Genomic DNA, 23807 nt, shown 5'->3' with positions numbered 1-23807 from the left:
CACATGCGGGAAGTGGGAGGGGGATGACTCCCTAAGACCTTCAGCCTCCCTGGTCGCCAATGCCTCCTTTTCAACAGACCCAAGCGAGATGTCGCCGGCTTCAGCCTCAGGAGCGTGCTCGTCCACTTGTCGGCAGCACACTTTCCCTATTCTCTGCTTTCCTTCCTCCCTTCCCCCACCGCTTTCTTTCCAGCTCGGTTTTTTGTCAAGCCAAGGCTCCAAAGGAAAGAGAGGCAGGGAGGGAAACGTGGGGAAACGATCAAGCATGTTTCTTCCCGGCTTGGCTCCTGCACTGAAGTGCCTGGGCTCTCTCTCTCTCCTTCTTTGCGGGTGGCTCCCTCTCCTCTCTTCCGCACTGCAAAGCGCCTTGCAGAGCAGAGAAGTGGTGACTGCTCTGCAAACCGGCGAACGCCTTGGCTCCTTCATTGTGGAGGCAGGCGCAGCGGCGGAGCCAGGAGTTGCCTTATGGCGCCCCAACAAGATGGCGCCACAGGCAACTGCCTAGTTTGCCTGACGGTTGAACCGTCTCTGAGTGTATTACAATCGCAAGAAAATGTTGAGGTTTGCCAGATCACCAAATTATCCTGGACAAAAAATTCCCAGAATAAATTGCCCAAAACACAGCCCTGTGAAGTACAATATATGAAGATCTACACCAACACAGAAGCTTTAGTTGAAAAAGGAAAAAACAGACGGACAAAGCAAAAGAAGAGCACAATGCTGGCCAGAACTTTGAACAGGAGTTGTTATTTTAGGAGGACAGATATAAAGAGCAAAACCACAGTGTGTATCCAACAGTTTAGCCACTACTGCCCTGAGATGTAGCCAGAATCACCATAGGCAATTTCCAAGTGTAAGCAAGCATTTCTGGCGACCCCCCCCCCCCGCCCCCAAACCAGTCACTCACCACTTCTCTCCTCGTCCAGCCCCAGGCCTCCTTCTTTACTGCAAGGAAGGGGTTTGGGGCTTGGGCAAGGAGGGAAGTGGCGTTTCGCTCCCCAAAGCCCCAAACTCCTTCCTTGCTGCAATGGGCTTTGGCGACGAGGGAAGCTTCCTCCCTCTTTTTGCAGCTGGAATCTGGGTGCCTGGATGCGCCTCAACTGCACCCCCTAGTGGATTGCGCCTTCCGCAAATGAGTAGTTTGCTTACCGCTTGAGCCGCCCCTGCCATGTAGCTTTGCCCTAGCCACATCTCTCCACAATAACCTCATAAATTAGGAGAATACCCATCATAATATGCTCCAGTTAAAACGTAAGGATACTGGGCCAAGGAAAGGCTTTGCTCAAAATTGCAAATTGCTGCCATTAAGAGTAGTTCATACTTGAACAGATGCCACTTGTCGAGTTTTGAATAAAGTACATTCACTTAGCCAGATTTCATCTTTGAATTTAAGCTTACATTTTATCCGTATGAATGATTTTAATGTGTTTCTTAGGTCTATGCTTTTAATATGTGTGTTTTAATGGTCTCATGTTTAATGTATATATTTTAACCCAAGCCTTGATGAGAGGTGGGTAACAAATAAAATTTACCACCACCACCACTACTATTACTGCTACCTGTTCACATACAATACACTATGAAACGAAACAGAGACAACACAATCTGCTGTGAATTTTGCTCAGGCTAGCAACAAATAAACAAACAGAACACCATTAAAATTAAAAGCAATTGTTTACCAGTTTCATTGGTAATGGTTCCTTCTGTGGTCTCAGAAGTTGGTCTTAGAGCTGGCCCTACAGTTGGCCCTGTGTAACAACAGACAGGCACTTACAGGTCTTGGTTGCTCATTTATTAATGGCCTTTTCCTACATTCAAGAGTCACAGAAGTTCATATGGGCTGCCATTCTTGAGATTCACCCAGATTAATTTCTCTTCAGAAATGGTCTTTGGGAAGTTAAACTGTCTATATATATATATCACATGACTACTTTGTTTATGCATGGAGGCTGTCTTACTGCAAACTGCAGCTAATGCATTTGGCTGTCATTACAAATACCCACTGGCAAAACATCCATTTAAATCAAGGCAATCTTAACTTAATTCTACAGAAAGCTGTGGAACAGGGTTTATCTGTGAAATATACCTTACAGACAATCTAAGAAATTAATACAAAATTCAGCAACAGATATAGAATATTTGGACGTAATGCATTCCTAGATACAATGTTCCTTGAAATACATCAATGGCTGGGGGCAATGAGAGGCCAACAAAATTATTTTTTTTCAAATTGAATAATTAACATCCACATATTTACTTGGTTAATTTGGAGTATAATAATAATAACAACAGCAACAATAGCAACAACAACAACAACTTAATATATATTCTATCCTATCTCCCCTTGGGGACTCAGGGCAGTTCACAACAAATAGTGGCAACCATTCAATGCCGTAAAGTGCAACCAAAAAACAATGACATAAATCAAATGAAACATATTAAACAAGAACATAAAACAATAGTGAGATAATACACCAAATTAGATGACACTAAGCTAAAATTACATCTTAACAAATAAGCATTTAGGGCAACACTTAAAAATTAAGGACTAATAGCAATTAAAACACAACATTTAAAAAGCCAGAATAAAGCCATTTCCATAAAATGCATTAATTATTGTCATTTTGTCAAGTTTTTGGTCACTTTTTTTTTGATGCAAAGTTACAGACAGAAGATGTGGATACAGGATACCACTGTGTTTATTTCAAAGTAGAATCATCACTATATTTATTTATATCCCGCTTTTTTCCAGTTCGGGACTCAAAGTGCCTTAAGACAATTTTATAAAGATACAAAATTCAGAAGTTAAATAATAATTAATGAACCATTAAAAGTAACAAATCTAAAATCCAGCATGTTATACAAGCCTGGTTTCCTCTTTCTTGCATCTAAAAAAGAAGCAGTCATCCAAACATATTTTAACTTACCCATATCTCCTCCACTGCCACCACCGCCTTCACCACCACCGCCTCCTCCGCCGCCGCCTCCGCCGCCTCCACCACCGCCGCCTCCTCCGCCGCCGCCGCCTTCGCCGCCTCCACCACCTCCAGTAGTGGTGGTAGTTGTAAATATACCTAGCCAAAGAAAGAAGAAAAAAGGAATACAATCAATGCAAGTGATTTGATCAGAGGGTTGGCATGGACCCAACTTCAAATTATTTTAGTAGTTCTCCAGAATTGTGATAATCCAACACCCCAGTTGTGACTTCCAAGCACTTTCAGTTTTGGTGGAGTCAGGCCCCTTTTGACATAGAACATAATGAATCTGACCTTTGTCCCCCTTTCTTAGAAAACATGAGGTTGTTTGGGGAGACTTAGTAAAAATGGGGAGTGGGAGAGATGAGACTTATAAGACTGCATCGCTTCCCCCCCCCCCCCATACACACTTTTTAAAACTTTCCACTCCCATTCTATCCCTGTGCAGACAGGGTGTTTGATGGCCAAATGGAACACAACTGTTCTGAAATTCATGTATACATAGTAAGATACGTACCCTCGACACAAGTTGGAAGTTCAGGATGCCATTCGTTGTCAGCACCACATTTGACAAACTGACTTCCTACCAGAGTGTGTCCAGCATTACATACAAATTGTAAAACATGGTCATACTTGTATGTAGGCTGAAATGGACTTGTTAGCCTTCCATCTGGAATGCTTGGTCTGGGGCAATTGACCACTGGAAAGAGAAGAGAAAATGCATGGAATGAGCAAGTGTTCTTATCCAATAAGCACCTGGAACCTTAAATCTGAAAACAATTAAGCACAGTCCCATGTGCTTTTAAATCTACCAAATATTACAACGTACATATGCAAGTTACTACCATTGTGGCTACATTTTCTATGTGTGTCATAAAGTCAGAGAATGCTAAACTTACATTATTTTGTGTTGTAATTATTTTAACTTGAACTGGGATTTCCTCCTGTATATTGCTGTTGCTCATGTTCACCTCACTTGAGATGCCCCCATCCAAGTGGTTTCTTGGCAAGATTTATTCAAACACAACCTGCCACTAATTGAGAAAGAGACTAGCCCAAGATCATTCACCCAATGTTTACAGCTGTGTGGGGATTTGGAGCCTATCTCTTGGAAACCTTCTCTTAACATTCAAATCACTACACTGTGATAGTTCTGTATGCTGCCTGTTGTATATCGTGATCACAAGATGAGATGGATCCACTCCATCTATTGTTGTATAATGATAACTGTTACATGATGTTTATCTTAACTGTGGTGCAGAAAGGAAAACTATGGAATTAAATTGCTCCTGCTGCAATGGCCACAAAAGTCCAAATGATCTACTTTTAAAAAGCAACACATTTCAGTGATATCCTCACACCACTTCAACTGAAATATTTGCAGCCTCACTGAAATCCATAACACATAATTAGTTTGGTGGATTACACTATGACAAATATTTTTACTATAGTAGTTTTGTGCAATCAAAGTGATGTCACATAAGATATCAAAACATGAATGCCCATCACCTTTACATTCAGGTGGAGGTCTACTCCACTTTCCGTTTTTGCCATCTGCTGCAACAGTACAGGTAATACTTGGATGTCCAATAAGGGAAAAGTCTTTGAAACAAGTGTAGGTTACCACTACGCCATACAGATAGTTATCAAGAGATGTGTCACCATTGTGATCTCCATTGGAAATACTAGGAGGGCGATTACAAGCGATTTCTGTGGAAGAGAGTCAACATCAATGGTTCACGTACATTAGAATTGTAGACAAATCAACTAGAGCACAGGTAGGCATCTGCAAAAAAGGGTCAATTTTCATTCTCCACCCTTCCCGCCAGTGAGCCCAAATCGCTTTAAAAAATCCCGGCATGTTGTTTTGCTCCCAAACTGTACAAAATGATTCACAACAACAATCAGCTCCTCATTTTTATTTGATTATCCATTGATTATTTGCTGCCATATCTGCTGCTGCCATTTTAGTAGGGACTGTAAGCCTCCGAAGACTCAGAGAATCTGCAAATGCATGATGAGGCTTGTAAATCCCTATGAAAAATGGCATAGGGCAGCATCTAAGGCAGCAACTAGGGATGGAGGAGGCAGAGAAAAGCACAGAGAAATCAGGTGCCTGGGAAAAGAAAAAGGCAATTGGAAAGGCAGAGAAAGGTATATTAAGCATGGTTTTAGTCTCAAAGGATGCTCTTGATAACTGCAATCAAGAGGCAAATTCAATTATACCTTTTCCTAGAAAGAAAGAGTTCAGCCTGACTTCAACGGCATTTCCTATAGGCTTTCTTCTCCTTCTTTTCAAAAAACGTCTGTCTTCTAAGTACCACTGTTGAGTGTCAGTCCCTGCCATATGGCATTTTGCAATGAAACAGGACTCATTTCAGCATATTATATGCCATCCTGAGAGACACTGGATGGCAACAATCTTAAAGCAGGCATACTGGATCAGATCATGCTTGTACACTGCTTGAGAAAGCAAGGGGAGGAAAGGATGAATATGGGAGAATGTAAGCTAGTCCATAGTTACTTCTCAGTTAAGTGTTCAGGCGTTAGATAGGTTTTTTAGATACAGAAATAGCCTGGGCAAATTAAATATTGGCAATGTGGAAATGACAATGAAATGCACTGAGGCAAATACTAACTAGTGTAAATGAACAGATGATCTTACTGTCACAATATGGAGGACTTCTCGACCAGTCAACTGAGCCGCTTGCAGTCAAAATACATCGAGAAGTTGCTTGCCCCAGTAATCTGAACCTAAGGAGAGAATAGTCTTATATTTTAGTGCACGAGAGGTTAAAAAAAAAAAGGTATGCAAATACACGATATCTTGAATCCACTGGGCTTATTTTTTTGAGAGAGTATTCATATTCTAATGTGTTCTCTTTCTCAGCCCACTCCTAAAGAAATGAAAGATGATAAAAGCAAAAGCTCTTAAGCACAACAGAGGAATAAGAATTTATCAGCAGTAGGATTATAACCAGCTCAGGAACCTCCGGTGGCTCAGTGTGTTAAAGTGCTGAGCTGCTGAACTTGCAGACCACCGAAAGGTCCCAGGTTCAAACCCGGGGAGCGGAGTGAGCACCCGCTGTTAGCTCCAGCTTCTGCCAACCTAGCAGTTCGAAAACATGCAAATGTAAGTAGATCAATAGGTACCGCTCCAGGGGGAAGGTAATGGCGTTCCATGCAGTCATGCCATCCACAGGACCTTGGAGGTGTCTACGGACAACGCTGGCTCTTCGGCTTAGAAATGGAGATGAGCACCAACCCCCAGAGTCGGACACGGCTGGATTTAACATCAGGGGAAACCTTTACCTTTACTAAGGCAGGAATGAAGGGGTAGGAGGAAATGGCCATATAAGGAGGTACGAGCAGGCCAGGAACACAGCCGATGGGTTAACACATGGTTTCCCTGAAATCATGTGTTTTGAGAGAAACGAAAGTAATGAAATGTAATACTGCACCACAAATATGCACCAATGGTTTGATATGTGGGCGGTCGTAAACTGAACCCACTGAATTGTATAAATAGACACTCGACCCTGTCTGCGGGGTTCTCCCTTTTCAGCATCTAGTTGTGCGTGGGATGAACCTCTGCAGCTGCAGGAAACTTTTAGTAAACTGCTTTCTTTGGAAAAAACCTCCAGTTGTCTGTCTCCTACTTCCACTGCGTCCGCACAGACACACAAGCCGAGAAGAGGGGAAGTCTGGTTTCCGCTACATTTTCTGGTGACCCCGACGTGATTCCACAATAAGACGGACCAGGAGATCGGAGACGGATCCCGTTGGCGGGACGGTCCCAACTCGGCGGTGGGGGCCAGAGGCAACTACCGTGAGACGAGAAGGGGCCCCTGAATATTGTAAGACCGGCTGCGGTACTTGCCTCTGATGCCAACGCCGGCCGACGGTGGGAGCCGCAACGACAGCGAGGTTCCAAAGAAACCAGGCAGGGAAAAGGATCCAGGGAAAAGTCCAGGGGCGAAGGTTGGTCCGACGTCTACAGCAATCTGGCAAGTATAGTGGTTAAAAATGAGACACTAAGGGAACAGCGCCGGGAGGGACACAAAGGTTCCCAGGGAGGTATAAAGGGGTTCTGTCTTGTGATTCCTGACACACACCGTTGAGTGTCCAGGTGCCCAGTCCAAGGCAGTCCCCTCTATTAGGCAGGATGGGAGGCAGTGGGTTCAAATCCACCACCCCATTACAGTGTATGTTAGACAATTTCGGCTCAGTTGCAAGTAGAGCCGTAGAAGGAATTCCCCAGAGAACAAGACTTGTGAGGGTGCCCCAAGACCAAGTCGTGCAGGGCTCATGAGGAGTCGCAACTCCCGGGGAAAGGAAAAAAAAAAAACTGTTTGATTTCTTTGTCATGTGTGGGGAATAATGAGTTTCAAGTTCTGCATGTTTCGTGGTAATATTGAAGTGAAAATGAAAAATGAGTCTATAGATTTACACAAAAAATGTTGAGCACAAATATCTAGAAATGTTTTATTACGGTTGAAAAAAAATCTGATTCGAAGAGGGTCTGTGTTAGTTTGCTTTTGCTGACAAGCTGCAGAGAGGCGAGAAAAAGGGAGGGAGTTAAAGTGGTGTTGAGGCTCAGAAAGTTTTTTCCTTGTTATTTCTGAGGAACAAAGGCTGTTTTCTTAAAAAGTTTTCCTTTGCACCTGGGCCTCATGCCAAAAAGATAGTGGGAAAATCTTGGCAACAGTTCAAGGTAAAAACTCCCTGTTATTCTTGTTAAAACTCAGGCGAAATGCCCAGAGAAAGATAATGGAATTCCAGTGGACAGCCAAGGTCAATGAAAGCCGCTGTAAAAATGTAATGTGAATTTAATATGAAAAAAAGAAAGAAAGAAAATGATGATGTAAATGTGTGTATATATATATATATATTGGGGTTCTGTCTTTCACCTGGATTTTAAATCCTTGCTTTTGGACTTATTTTGGGACAACTGGGTGAGAATGTTTCATGAGCTGAGATAGAGTGTGTGACTTTATCTAAACAACTAACCACTAATCAGAATTCCTGTGGACCTTGTGTGAATGAGATGTATGTGTTGAATTCAAAATGCATAAAGAGTTATAAACAATGTTAGTAGATTTGTTCAGAAGCAATTCGGAAGCTGTAGATATTTTTTTTGGAAAAAAAAAATGGTCTTAGGCTTGAAAAAAAAAATCCTTGTTTTGAAAGAACAATGCTTCAGTGTTTTTAGAGAACATGGTGCTACAGACTTTAAACCCCTTACAGGTTATAGGGAAATGTTGGAGGTTCTTTTTTTTTGCAGCACTTTGGAATACAAGGAGAGGAGTTATTGGTTGTAGAGACTTTGTATGGAAAACTGTCACAAGTTGGCAGTGCAAGAAAATATATATATATATATTTGTTTTTGAAAAAAAATTGACCCCATATTCCTGACACAGAAGGATTAAGAACTGACATTGATTTTTAAATTTTTGATTGACATTTTATTCAAAAAGGGAGCTAGTGCCCAAGTGATAAAAAGTTATCCTTTTGAGAACCAAAGACATGATATAATTGGCTACGTCTTATGTTGCTTCATAATAATTTTGTGAGATTTGGATTCTGGACTTTGTGATTTTGGCCCAACTCTTTCTAAAGGTTACGGAAAGGAAGGACTAGGACTTTTGTAAACGGGACATTAGATCATGCAAATAGGGGCATTTTTTTCCCATCGCCCCCAGCCTGGATTTTGCCAGATTTGAGAAGCGGCAGGAGGCTTTTTCAACGTGTGTTACTAACAAATTTTGAGCTGTTCAACGAGTCGGTGTAAAAGGGGAATTGAGTAAGTTTAACACTGCAGCAGGACTGGAGTGGAAGATTGCATTGCAGCAAGTGGATACACGATTGTTAAATCGTTTGCGGAAAGGAAAAGAAAAAGATGCGGAGAAGAAAGATTTTGTTGGATTTCAAGACAGATGAGTGTGTTGTCAAAGGGACAACCTCTGAGGAGGCCTGCCTTGGATGTGAGCGAAACGACTAGAGAGAGTGCTTCAAGAGCCATACAGCCTGGAAGGATGAGTATTTCCCTCCCCTTCTTTTCCCTCTCATTGTTTTTTGCTACAGGTCCTGAACTCCTGTATGGGATAAACCCAGAAGTCTATGAGACATGTTTATTGAGAGGCCTGGGAGGGCCTATAGGTGTTGCTGAGTGCTAAGGCTGTGATGGAGTGTGGCATCAGGCTGGAGGCTGTAAGGGCTGACCAACTCAACAACATACAATTTTCTATTTTGACCCAACTCTCCTGGATAGGACCTTTTGTAATGGGACATTGCAAATAATTCGGATTTTTGACGGATTTGAGAGACAATGAGGGACTTTTTCATATGCCATCTAACAACCTTGCTTTTTAAGCCAAAAGGAGGATATAGCACGGAGGCAATGTGACAAAGAATAAAATAAGTTAACCATTGCAGCAGGACCAGAGTAAAAAGGATTACTGCAGATCGCGAAAGAAGGCCCATGGAGGAATCATTTCTCAAGAGGCCATGGAGGGGTCGTTTGGGAGCTGAATAGTGGCCTACCTGCCCCACCCGTGGAGAGACAAGGGATTTCAACAAGATTGGCTGAGACAAAAGTGATGCCGAACAGGATGATCGACAGATGGGTAATCCGTTCCCCCTCCCCCATTCTCTCTCACTGTCTTCCTGCTTTCTTTTTCAGCTTTTTTTTTTTTTTGGACTCCTGTTCCTAAATTGGAGATCCATAAGGCATTGTTACTGAGAGGCCTGTTTTCCAAAAATGGAGATCCATAAGGCATTATTACTGGAAGGCCTGTTTTGGAATCCAAAACAGTTTAAGTCTACCCCACCCACACGCTGGGTATACTAAGTATGACAGCTAAAGCCCTGTGAGAGATGGAGATTTTCTTTACAGACTTTTCTTTACACAGAGACAATTCTTAGAGACTAGAGACTTGATTGGACAAAGAGACTTTCTTCAAATTAACTGAACATTATTCCTTTGATCAAGGAAGAGGAAACACATCCCCAGTTTGACTTTATGCCAAAGACTGAAAAGACCTGAAAGTTGGACATGTATGTGAATGGCCACCTCTGGCCATAGCAACTAATCCATCATCGGAAGAAGCCAAATGACTGGGCTAGATCAGAATTCTACTGTGGACTATGTCCTTTCTAAAACCTGATTAATATTTTTAATCCTCATGTGTTGTTTACCTCTGGTGATGAAACTATGTACAAATGCTATTCTGCGCTCATTTTCCACTGAAAAGATAGCTTGGCTGCAAGCTAGAAGGGATTGGAGGGACCCATAAGTCTGCTCATTTAGTTTGCTTCAGCTTTTGTATACACGCTTCACAAAAAAAAAATGGGGGAATAAGGCAGGAATGAAGGGGTAGGAGGAAATGGCCATATAAGGAGGTACGAGCAGGCCAGGAACACAGCCGATGGGTTAACACATGGTTTCCCTGAAATCATGTGTTTTGAGAGAAACGAAAGTAATGAAATGTAATACTGCACCACAAATATGCACCAATGGTTTGATATGTGGGCGGTCGTAAACTGAACCCACTGAATTGTATAAATAGACACTCGACCCTGTCTGCGGGGTTCTCCCTTTTCAGCATCTAGTTGTGCGTGGGATGAACCTCTGCAGCTGCAGGAAACTTTTAGTAAACTGCTTTCTTTGGAAAAAACCTCCAGTTGTCTGTCTCCTACTTCCACTGCGTCCGCACAGACACACAAGCCGAGAAGAGGGGAAGTCTGGTTTCCGCTACATTACCTTACAGGAAATCTTTTAAAGAGATCTGAGGAATAAAAATGTGATGACCCTTCCAGACAGGCCCTACATCCCAGGATCTGATCCGAGGTTTTCTGTTTATCCCAGATTATCAGGCAATGCGACCTCATATAATCCAGTTTAAAGCAGAAAACCTGGGATCAGATATAGGGTTTGTCTGGAAGTACCCAGAGAGGGTTTTTGCTTGATGATGAATAAACATAGAATACCAGAACAAAAAAAATATTCCATAGGGCACCATGACAGAAAACATCTGGGGTTGTTGTATGTTTTCCGGGCTGTATGGCCATGTTCTAGAAGTATTATACTTCTGGAACATGGCCATACAGCCCGGAAAACATACAACAATCCTGTGATCCCAGCCATGAAAGCCTTCGACAACACAGAAAACATCTGTTTTATGGTTGTCACTGACCCAGGCTCACACAAACTATGAATTCACTTAATTACAAAAATGGCAAATTCACTTAATTACAGAAGTTGCATATACAAAAATGAATGGAAGAATCTCCCCACCTCCATGTTCCTTCCCATAAGCACCCTATTTATGATATTAAAATTTGGGGCACGGGCAGCAAAACCTACATGAGATATTCTTAGCTAACAATATCCAGGACTGCTCTGTAGTTCAATATAAAATACTTAGCAAGACCTTCCTTTGTCGATTCAGAAAAAAAAATGAAGGAGCACAGCCATATGGATCCACATGATGGTTTGCAGCAAAGGTGGGAATCTTCCCCTTCCTTCTGAAGGTGGCACTCAAAATTAATTTGCAGTGGGTGAAACTGGAAAAGACTGAGGCAAGAATCCATTCCTCCCTCCACTGTGATGTGACAAAAGCCCATCCATCATATGCACACCCCCTTCCTTTCTATGTATATTCTATATAGCTGAGTGCAGAATAAGATGGAGCAAGATGGTGAAGGCACAAGCTCACTCATTAGGCACAATAGGATAGCTATTAGTAGCCTAGCTTTAGAGAGTCAGAGAGTGGGACATTTAGAGAGCCACTTGTAAAGCAGTAAAGAAATCCTGGAACAATATAATATTGTCAAGTTGAGTCGATTGTTTCACTCTGAGCCCTAGAGTGCTAATCATACTGAGGACCTGGTCTGTGAAAGTGCGTAACTCCTCCATTGGTGATGGCAGATCAATCAGACACAAGTTGAGTTGATTATTTTACTTCGAGTCATAGAGTGCTAGCAGGCCCGGTCCAACACGGAAGCCAATTACGCCACCGCGTTGGGCGCCATGGTCCTGGGGGCGCTGTTGAGCCCCCAAGAGGCGGGGCCAGAGCGTGGGAGGCGGGGCCAAGGGTGGGGGCGGGGCCAGGGCGCTCGGCGCGGCCTGGACCAGCCACCAGCTGACCCAGCTGGCCTGGCCCAGGGACCAGGGCGGGAATGTCCAGCCAGCCTGGCTGGGCCATCACCATGGCCTGGAAGGACTTTCCCGCAGTAGCTGCCGGCTGGTGACTTGGCCGGCAGGTGGCTAGGCCGGCTGGTGGCTGGGCCATGCGCCCTGGCCCCGCCTCCCGCTTTCCCCCTCAGAGGCATTCACTTTGTAAGGCCCAGCCATGGACAAACTTCAGCCCTCCAGGACTTCAGCTCCCACAATTCCTAATGACTGACTCCTCCTCGGCCAGAGAGGAAGGGAAGGAGGGGAAGCAGTGATGATAGCGTTTGCTCCCTCCTCCCCCTTTCCCTTCTCCTTCGTCAGCCGCTCTCCTGGTTGCCTTCCCTTCCTACCTCGCCTGGCTTCTTCCAGGTATGTAAAAACTAGGTCTCTTCCAACTCTTTAAATATGTGTATTAAGACTGGATGGCCATCTGTTGGGGTGCTTTGACTGCATGGAGGCAGAAAGGGGTTGGACTAGGTGGCCCATGAGGTCTCTTCCAGCTCTTTAAATATGTGTATTAAGGCTGGATGGCCATCTGTTGGGGTGCTTTGACTGCATGGAGGCAGAAAGGGGTTGGGCTAGGTGGCCCATGAGGTCTCTTCCAACTCTTTAAATATGTGTATTAAGGCTGGATGGCCATCTGTTGGGGTGCTTTGACTGCATGGAGGCAGAAAGGGGTTGGGCTAGGTGGCCCATGAGGTCTCTTCCAACTCTTTAAATATGTGTATTAAGGCTGGATGGCCATCTGTTGAGGTGCTTTGACTGCATGGAGGCAGAAAGGGGTTGGGCTAGGTGGCCCATGAGGTCTCTTCTAACTCTTTAAATATGTGTATTAGGGCTGGATGGCCATCTGTTGGGGTGCTTTGACTGCATGGAGGCAGAAAGGGGTTGGACTAGGTGGCCCATGAGGTCTCTTCCAACTCTTTAAATATGTGTATTAAGGCTGGATGGCCATCTGTTGGGGTGCTTTGACTGCATGGAGGCAGAAAGGGGTTGGGCTAGGTGGCCCATGAGGTCTCTTCCAACTCTTTAAATATGTGTATTAAGGCTGGATGGCCATCTGTTGGGGTGCTTTGACTGCATGGAGGCAGAAAGGGGTTGGGCTAGGTGGTCCATGAGGTCTCTTCCAACTCTTTAAATATGTGTATTAAGACTGGATGGCCATCTGTTGGGGTGCTTTGACTGCATGGAGGCAGAAAGGGGTTGGGCTAGGTGGCCCATGAGGTCTCTTCCAACTCTTTAAATATGTGTATTAAGGCTGGATGGCCATCTGTTGAGGTGCTTTGACTGCATGGAGGCAGAAAGGGGTTGGGCTAGGTGGCCCATGAGGTCTCTTCCAACTCTTTAAATATGTGTATTAAGACTGGATGGCCATCTGTTGGGGTGCTTTGACTGCATGGAGGCAGAAAGGGGTTGGGCTAGGTGGCCCATGAGGTCTCTTCCAACTCTTTAAATATGTGTATTAAGACTGGATGGCCATCTGTTGGGGTGCTTTGACTGCATGGAGGCAGAAAGGGGTTGGGCTAGGTGGCCCATGAGGTCTCTTCCAACTCTTTAAATATGTGTATTAAGGCTGGATGGCCATCTGTTGGGGTGCTTTGACTGCATGGAGGCAGAAAGGGGTTGGGCTAGGTGGCCCATGAGGTCTCTTCCAACTCTTTAAATATGTGTATTAAGACTGGATGGCCATCTGTTGGGGTGCTTTGACTGCATGGAGGCAGAAAGGGGTTGGGCTAGGTGGCCCATGAGGTCTCTTCCAACTCTTTAAATATGTGTATTAAGGCTGGATGGCCATCTGTTGGGGTGCTTTGACTGCATGGAGGCAGAAAGGGGTTGGGCTAGGTGGCCCATGAGGTCTCTTCCAACTCTTTAAATATGTGTATTAAGACTGGATGGCCATCTGTTGGGGTGCTTTGACTGCATGGAGGCAGAAAGGGGTTGGGCTAGGTGGCCCATGAGGTCTCTTCCAACTCTTTAAATATGTGTATTAAGACTGGATGGCCATCTGTTGGGGTGCTTTGACTGCATGGAGGCAGAAAGGGGTTGGGCTAGGTGGCCCATGAGGTCTCTTCCAACTCTTTAAATATGTGTATTAAGGCTGGATGGCCATCTGTTGGGGTGCTTTGACTGCATGGAGGCAGAAAGGGGTTGGGCTAGGTGGCCCATGAGGTCTCTTCCAACTCTTTAAATATGTGTATTAAGGCTGGATGGCCATCTGTTGGGGTGCTTTGACTGCATGGAGGCAGAAAGGGGTTGGGCTAGGTGGCCCATGAGGTCTCTTCCAACTCTTTAAATATGTGTATTAAGGCTGGATGGCCATCTGTTGGGGTGCTTTGACTGCATGGAGGCAGAAAGGGGTTGGGCTTGGTGGCCCTTGAGTTCTCTTCCAACTCTTTAAATATGTGTATTAAGGCTGGATGGCCATCTGTTGGGGTGCTTTGACTGCATGGAGGCAGAAAGGGGTTGGGCTAGGTGGTCCATGAGGTCTCTTCCAACTTTTTAAATATGTGTATTAAGGCTGGATGGCCATCTGTTGGGGTGCTTTGACTGCATGAAGGCAGAAAGGGGTTGGGCTAGGTGGCCCATGAGGTCTCTTCCAACTCTTAATATCAATATAAAAAAAATTGAAAGAGACCTCATGGGCCATCTAGCCCAACCATTTTCTTGGCCATAGAGGAAGACGAGGATGGGCAGCAGTGTCCTTGGCTCCCTCCTCCCCCTTTCCCTTCTCCTCCGCCAGCCGCTCTCCTGCTTTCCTTCCCTGCCTGCCTCGCCTGGCTTCTTCCAGGTATGTAAAAACTAGGTCTCTTCCAATAATATACATGAATGCGATTTCCTGCTTCTTAGCAGGGGGTTGGACTGGATGGCCCATGTGGTCTCTTCCAACTCTACTATTCTATGATTCTATGATTCTATATAATCCAGTTCAAAGCAGATAATGTGGATTATCTGCCTTGATATTCTGGGTTATATGGCTATGTGGAAGAGCCCAGAGGGTCCTTCCACACAGCCATATAACTCAGATCATCAAGGCAGAATAACCCACAATATCTGCTTTGAACTGGATTATCTGAGTCCACACTGCCATATAATCTAGTTCCAAGTATATAATGTGGATTATGTGCCTTGATATTCTGGGTTATATGGCTGTGTGGAAGGACCCTCAGGGCTCTTCCACACAGCCATATAACCCAGAATATCAAAACGGAATAACCCATAATATCTGCTTTGAACTGGATTATCTGAGTCTACACTGCCATATAATCCAGTTCAAGGCAGATAATGTGGATTATCTGCCTTGATATTCTGGGTTATATGGCTGTGTGGAAGAGCCCAGAGGGTCCTTCCACACAGCCATATAACCCAGAATATCAAAACGGAATAACCCACAATATCTGCTTTGAACTGGGTTATCTGAGTCTATGCTGCCATATAATCCAGTTCAAAGCAGATAATGTGGATTATCTGCCTTGATATTCTGGTTATATGGCTGTGTGGAAGGACCCTCAGGGCTCTTCCACACAGCCATATAACCCAGAATATCAAAACGGAATAACCCACAATATCTGCTTTGAACTGGGTTATCTGAGTCCACACTGCCCTATATTCCAGTTCAATGTTTGGTGCTCAATTCACAATTATAGTAATTCCTACATAACATTACCATGTATTGAACTGCTTTTTCTGTTGATTTGTTGCACAACATGATGTTTAATAGGCTTTTCCTTAATCCCTCCTTATTATCCAACATTTTCGCTTATCCAGCACTTGGGCGGAGGGGCGCCAAAATTCTGTTCGCTTACACTTGAAAAATACCTAGGGCCGGCCCTGAGTGCTAGCCATATGAAAGACCTGGTCTATGAAAGCAAATTGTTTATCCATTGGCAACGGTGGATCAATCAGGGACGCTCTTGGGTCTCAAGAAGCATCAGGGTAATAGTTACCCCAGCAAGCATAAAACTCTGCTTTCAAAACTGATGGGGAAATAAGTTCATAGTAAGCACCATCATAGTCTATTTCAAAGGTTCGATCTCGTCTCAGAGGCATATCATAGTGCCTTGATTGCAGTAGAGATGTAGAGTGAGGTGTGGAAGTTGGAGGTCAGATCGATCTCATACAGCTCAACTATGGGTTGTAGTGTATATTGTAAATTATTATTTACTGTATCGTTTATTGCTCTATATTATGTTGTATTCATACTTGTTCTATTGTTTTGCTCTGGGCATGGCCCCATGTAAGCCGCCCCGAGTCCCCGCTGGGGAGATGGTGGCAGGGTATAAATAAAGTTGTTTATTATTATTATTATTATTATTATTATTATTATTATTATTATTATTATTTAATATATTTTGGATTCTGGTAAGCATCCCAGGATCTTTCTGAAGAACTGGAGTGGGATCAAGGGATTCTGCTGAGAATCATGGGCCTCACACTCAGGACTTGGCTCCCAAATGAAGACTGTCTCTAAATTAAATCAGAGTTGGAAGCTGCTCCTCGAGGGTGGAGAGTCCACAATCTTTCCTTCAGAATGCCTTCAGTCTCTGTCACCTCTTGCTAGGGAGGAGGAGGTGAGCAATCTCTGTGTGGTTGTTCAGATCTTGATGGCTTAGAAACTCCCACCATCTCGGGCTCGAGTTCAAGTGCAGGTTCCAGCCTTGCCCTGGTAGGCGAACAGCTGCTTGATTTCGTGGTCTTCTTTTCCCCAGTATCTTGAGATGGTTGCATCTCTGGGCTCATCATTTTCTCAGATTCCCTATGTCCAGATGACACTTTGTGCTTGTTTGATTTTGAAGAGGTCACTTCCTTCATGGATCTTTTAAGAGCTGCCTTCATAGATGAGACACGGGTTGTGTTAGTACCAAGAACTTAAAGCTCAAATCCTTTTGAACCCTATGAAGCTCTTTGAACCAATTTCAGTGTGGGTGGCTGCATCATCAAAGGCAATGGGGGACACAAGGCTTTTTGATAAAAGAGGACATGCAGACGAGCCTCCCACTTTTTGTTTGCCTGGAGTGTAAAAGCCTGTCATGGAATATGGGACTGCACAATATGTCCTTCCCTTAAGCACACAAGGCATTTAAAATGTCTATCTATGTCAGGCATTTTTCACTGCAGGCCTCATAATGCCATTACTGACCTTAGAAATAGAAGATCTGAAGAAATTACCACCAAAAGAATGATAAGTGAGAAAAAGAATTTAGCCAAAGGCTAAGGAAAATCTCACACAAATCCACGAAGACAAGGCCCAGAGAAAAAGAAAGGCCTCCACTGAAGAAAAGCACAAGCTACTTAGAGGAGGCTGCAGTGAGGATAAAAGGAACTGAGGGTGTGGGCGGCAACCAATGCCTTACATGGACTCAAGAGAATCGGCAAGACTACTGCGAAAAATCTTCTGTTTAGCTATCCTTGAAGGTTTCAAAAAGGCTCTTCACAGGTGCCGAACACTCAGTTATGTGATTCACAGAATGAAGAAACTGTAAAAAATGAACAGATTCTTTTCTGTTCTCTTCTATATGCAAAATACAAAGAATGAATGGCTTACATGTAAATACCATCTATAAATCTTTTAATATATTGCTATCACGCCTCTTATAGAAGTTTTAGACATATTTGTTACAACAAATGACCTGTAACTCACCCAAAGTCACAACTGAAAGTTATTTCATCACCAAGTCGGATGTCACCTTCAAATTTGCCATTGTCTATAGTTGGAGGCTTGCACGGTTTTCCTAGACGAATTAGAAAAATTATCTCATGATCCTGATTTGTAGAGCAGAGTGAACACACTAAGCAATGTCTGAGGAAGTAGTCTATTTCAGATCTGATGGATGACTTGATGCTTCTATCACATTTGGCTACAAGGGACACACATATGAAAGAATAACTGCCACCCAGCACTTGCTGATCTGGCTTGTATTACAGAGATCTGCTTTTCGGGGAGGTTATTCTCTCTCGGCTCTGCTCACCTGCATTTTCTAGGAGCCCCCGGTGGAGTAATGGGTTAAAGCCTTGTGACTTGAAGGTTGGGCTGCTGATCTGCAAGCTGCCAGGTTTGAATCCCACCCGGGGAGAGCGCGGATGAGCTCCCTCTAAAAGCTCCAGCTCCATGCGGGGACATGAGAGAAGCCTCCCACAAGGATGGTAAAACATCAAAAACAAAAAACAAAACAAAAAAACAAACAAAAAAAATCTGGCCGTCCCCTGGGCAACGTCCTTGCAGACGGCCAATTCTCTCACTCCAGAAGCGACTTGCAGTTTCTCAAGTCGCTCCTGACATGAAAAAAACCCCTCCATTTTCTGTGCAGGAGAAAGCAAGACCTGGGGGCAGAGGGCCAGGAGAAAGCAAGACCTGGGGGCAGAGTTTCAGCGGTCTACCGTGGTTCCATCCCCGATTAGGTTTCCTGTCCCACAGTCAACAGCATTTGAGTGCAAATCTAAAGGAGGGTAGATAGGACAGAATAGGGATTCTCTTGATATACAGTCTCCCTCCCTGAGCCAGCTGTAGTGGTCTTGAAATTGGCTACTAGTGCTGGGACACTTCAACATCCATGCTGAGACTTCTCTGTCGGGAGTTATTCAGGACATCATGGGTCTGTCCCAAGTGGTGGTTGGTCCTAATCACACTGCTGGGCACACTCTGTACCTTGTTTTCTGTGCAGGATGGGATGATGGTGTTGGTACTATAGAGGAACTCTATACAGTTCTGCTGTCACAGACCAATAAGTAACTGGACAGGTTTAGACTCACCGGGACTCAATGCCTCCGCAGTAATGGGGAACCAATTAGAATGGTCTCCTCAAGGAGGCCAATCGATCTAGATGGATTCCTGATGGCTAGTGGGGATTTTCCTGTCACCTTGGCAGGCAATTCTGTCAAAGCTCTGGCTGACCTCTGGAATGGGGAAATGGCCAGGGAGGTGGACACAGTTGGCTGTGGGTGTCACCTCTTACAGGTGGAGTCAAACCCATCCTCTAGTTTTCCAGGGAGTTGGCGGTGATGAAACGAGTGATATGGGGACTATAGGAATGTTGGCAGAAGACTCAAAGAAAATCTGACCAAACACTGGCTAGAGCATATTTCAAAGCCTCTATGGCAATGAAGACAGCAGATAAATCATTTGTTGCTGCCAATAATAATGCATCTGCAAAAAATCACCTAGCTGAGCTGTTTCAAGTGGTCAAGCACTTTTACAAACTGATCCTTAAGGGCAAAATGCTGACCATTTGACAGTCCGCTGTGAAGAATTTGCACAGCACTTTGAAGATAAAGTTGCTCAAAGTACCAAAAGGGGCAGTTTTAGTGTTTCTGGTCATACAAATTTGGACTAGTACTCATAATGCAAAAGATGAAGGAATACTTCAAAAACAGATAGGTAAATTCATTTTAAAATGTTTTTAGTTACATTTTGCTACGAAAAGCAGCCAGTATTTTTTCCCAGTAGTATTTGATGGGGAGTGGAGGGAGGGAGGATATGACTCCATGGTCAAAAGAAATAACAAAGAATAGTTGCTTGATACTGGACATTGGCCAAGAACTGGAAGTCCAAATAGGCTTAACACAGAGTGAAATCACATGGGAGCAGCTGATCTACAGAATTCTAGAGAGTTAGAAATAGATCAGACGTATCAATTTCTAATCAGTAAGCCTTATCAATGCCAGTTGGGACCTGTGATTAAAACATTCAATATATTTTCACCTCCTATAAAATGTGTATCAGGCAATCCAGACATATCCTCCATAGCATGTTGTATGTTTTTTTATAATGGTGTGATTTTAATATATGTATGTTATAGTATGTATTTCAGGTACCCCCCTCGATGGATTGTCACCTTGCCGTGGTAAGGGGGCTTGCGTGTTCCGATGAACCTGTGGGCACAACCACTGGAGTGATGCACTCCCAGGAGTGGCCGCAGGGGAGGATCCAGACCAAGCACAATCCGAAGACCCAAGACCTCAACGGCGGAGCAGGCGGAGGATAACATGGTACATGTTACAACGGCTGTGAAGGCGGAAGAAGGCTGCAACAGACTGAGAAGCCACTCTTTGTTGTGTTAACCACACCACTGCTGGAACCTCACTCTGTGAAGACTGTGTGTTGACCGGCCGTGCACCGATCTCCACACATTAAAAAAAATCACGCACAGGCGTCTTCCAACAAAAATAAAAACAAACCTACAAAAGTCCCATGGTGATCAGCGAGTGGCGACGGGGGCAGGACTGTGAAATCTGGAAGCCCCTAGTCACAGACTGGCACATGGGCGGTGGATATGGACTCAGTCGTTCTACCTCAAGGACCGAGGCAGTTGAGTAGTCCGGCAGCTGTATCCATGACTGAGCAGCCCTTTTTAGGATCCGCTCTGCTCACCCCACACGGGGAAGGGGCTAGAAAAGGTGCCCTAAACATAGTCTGCCTCTCCTACCCTGACTGGACTGCCACGTCCAGAGGGGTCACCACTCTGTGGCCAAAAAAGAAAAATGAACTTTGGAAAATGGAACGTACGGACATTGTTAGATAACACTGACAGCGAACGCCCCGAACGCAGGACTGCTATCATTGCAAGAGAGCTGGGACGCTTTAAGATCGACATAGCAGCCCTTCAGGAGACCCGGAGAGCAGGAGAGGGGCAGCTGAAGGAAGAAAAGGGAGGCTACACCTTCTTCTGGAAGGGACTGCCTGAAGAAGAGCGAAGAATACGCGGAGTTGGCTTTGCGATCAGAAACGACCTGGTGAAGCACCTGACTGAAGCACCCACTGGCATCAATGAACGACTCTCAACCCTCCGAATTAACCTTGCCAAAAACCAACAGGCAACCATCATAAGTGCCTATGCACCAACTCTAGATGCTGACGAAGACATCAAGGAAAATTTTTACTGTCAGCTGGACACCATCCTATCGGAGATACCTAAGGAGGACAAAATCATCCTCCTGGGGGACTTTAATGCCAGAGTTGGAAGGGACTCCGACCTGTGGCCAGGGATCATAGGAAAAGACGGGGTCGGAAACAGCAACTCGAATGGCATCTTGCTTCTCACCAAATGCGGAGAGCACAACCTTGTCATCACCAACACGCTCTTCCGCCAGAAAAACAAGCTCAAGACATCATGGAAGCACCCTCGGTCAAAGTATTGGCATCTCTTAGAATCATAGAATCATAGAATCATAGAATAGTAGAGTTGGAAGAGACCTCAAGGGCCATCTAGTCCAACCCCCCGCTAAGAAGCAGGAAATCGCATTCAAAGCACCCCCGACAGATGGCCATCCAGCCTCTGCTTAAAAGCCTCCAAAGAAGGAGCCTCCACCACGGCCCGGGGGAGAGAGTTCCACTGCCGAACAGCCCTCACAGTGAGGAAGTTCTTCCTGATGTTCAGGTGGAATCTCCTTTCCTGTAGTTTGAAGCCATTGTTCCGTGTCCTAGTCTGCAGGGCAGCAGAAAATAAGCTTGCTCCCTCCTCCCTATGACTTCCCCTCACATATTTGTACATGGCTATCATGTCTCCTCTCAGCCTTCTCTTCTGCAGGCTAAACATGCCCAGCTCTTTAAGCCTCTCCTCATAGGGCTTGTTCTCCAGACCCTTAATCATTTTAGTTGCCCTCCTCTGGACGCTTTCCAGCTTGTCAGCATCTCCCTTCATCTGCGGTGCCCAAAACTGGACACAGTATTCCAGGTGTGGTCTGACCAAGGCAGAATAGAGGGGGAGCATGACTTCCCTGGATCTAGACGTTATTCCCCTATTGATGCAGGCCAAAATCCCATTGGCTTTTTTAGCTGCCGCATCACATTGTAGGCTCATGTTTAACTTGTTGTCCACGAGGACTCCAAGATCTTTTTCGCACACACTGCTGTCAAGCCAGGCGTCCCCCATTCTGTATCTTTGATTTCCATTTTTTCTGCCGAAGTGAAGTATCTTGCATTTGTCCCTGTTGAACTTCATTTTGTTAGTTTCGGCCCATCTCTCTAGTCTGTCAAGATCGTTTTGAATTCTGCTCCTGTCTTCTGGAGTGTTAGCTATCCCTCCGAGTTTGGTGTCATCTGCAAACTTGATGATCTTGGACTATGTTATCACACGTGCCAGAGACCGCCGCGATGTGCTTCTCACAAGAGCCATGACAGGTGCTGATGACTGCTGGACGGACCACAGGTTAATCCGATCCACGATGGCTATCAAGATCGTCCCCAAACGCAGACTCCAAGGAAGGAAAACAAGGCGCAAAATGAACACCCAAGCCCTTCAGGAGCCCTCCAAACGAGCCCTTCTCCAAACAACACTCAAGGATCATCTACCCACAGAACACCCCGAAAATGTTGAGGAACATTGGAGCAAACTGAAGACCTCCATCATCACAGCCTGCGAAGAAACCATTGGATACCAAACTAAGAAACATCAAGACTGGTTTGATGATAATGACAAAGAGATCCAACAGCTAATTGATAACAAAAGGAAAGCCTTCCAAACATGGCAGAGAGACACCAACTGTGCTGCCAAGAAAAAGATCTATGCCAGTGCAAAAGCTGAGGTCCAAAGAAGGACCAGAGAACTCAAGAACATCTGGTGGACAAAGAAGGCTGAAGAAATCCAACACCTTGCAGATACCCATGACGCTCAGGGATTTTTCAAAGCCACAAAGATCATTTATGGACCAAGAAACCATGGCATACAGCCCCTACGCTCATCAGATGGAACCAAAATTCTGAAGGACAAAACATCAATTGCACTACGTTGGAAAGAGCACTACCAGAACCTGCTGAATCGCAGCTCCAATGTGGCCGAAGAGACCCTCTCACAAATCCCGCAACAACAAACCAGGGATGAGCTTGCAGCTCTGCCTAGTTTGGAAGAAGTCAGCAATGCCATCAGGCAACAAAAAAACAACAAAGCCAGCGGACCTGATGGGATTCCTGCTGAAATCTTCAAAAAAGGTGGACCTGAGCTGATACAACAACTCCACCAGCACATTGAAAAGGTGTGGGTGACCGAGAAAATCCCAGCTGACTTCAAGGATGCCACCATCATCACCCTTTTCAAGAAAGGGGACAGAACAGACTGCGGAAGCTATCGCGGCATCTCCCTTCTAACCTCCGCCGGGAAAATCCTCGCAAGAATCCTTGCAAACCGCCTTCTCCCTGTTTCAGAAGATACCCTCCCAGAATCCCAGAATGGCTTCCGTCCCTCCAGAGGAACAGTGGACATGATCTTCACTGCACTACAGCTCCAAGAAAAATGCAGGGAACAAAACCAACCTCTGTACATGGCATTCATCGACCTTGCAAAGGCATTCGACACAGTGAATCGCAGCGCTCTCTGGACCATCCTCCAAAAAATCGGGTGCCCTGACAAATTTGTGAACATCCTATGGCTCCTCCATGATGACATGATGGCAACAGTCTTGGACAGCAACGGCTCCCAAATTGACCCATTTAAGGTGGAATCGGGTGTAAAGCAGGGATGTGTTATTGCCCCCACCTTATTTTCCATCTTCATCGCTATGATACTTCACCTTGTTGATGGGAAGCTTCCCACCGGAGTGGAAATCATCTATCGGACAGATGGCAAGCTATTTAACCTCAGCAGACTGAGAGCCAAAACCAAGGTCACCACAACATCTGTTATAGAACTCCAATATGCCGATGACAACGTAGTCTGTGCGCATTCAGA

General features: G+C 44.8%; 1 protein-coding gene across 1 annotated transcript in view; it reads right to left on the bottom strand.

The window, feature by feature from the left end:
* Window positions 1-23807, bottom strand: part of LOC107983170 (complement receptor type 1) — a 116142-nt gene that overhangs the window by 18333 nt on the left and 74002 nt on the right. The window contains exons 26-31 of the mRNA XM_062979778.1: window positions 17789-17879; window positions 5641-5729; window positions 4485-4685; window positions 3493-3675; window positions 2928-3074; window positions 1680-1748 (exon numbers count right to left, since the gene is read on the bottom strand). Coding sequence (XP_062835848.1) covers window positions 1680-1748; window positions 2928-3074; window positions 3493-3675; window positions 4485-4685; window positions 5641-5729; window positions 17789-17879 — 780 coding nt within the window. The remainder of the gene's footprint in view (window positions 1-1679; window positions 1749-2927; window positions 3075-3492; window positions 3676-4484; window positions 4686-5640; window positions 5730-17788; window positions 17880-23807) is intronic.

This window comes from Anolis carolinensis, chromosome 4 (assembly GCF_035594765.1).
Source record: "Anolis carolinensis isolate JA03-04 chromosome 4, rAnoCar3.1.pri, whole genome shotgun sequence".
Taxonomy (NCBI): Eukaryota; Metazoa; Chordata; class Lepidosauria; order Squamata; family Dactyloidae; genus Anolis; species Anolis carolinensis.
Note: the sequence above shows the minus strand (reverse complement) of the source record. Positions and strands in the feature narration are given on the sequence as shown.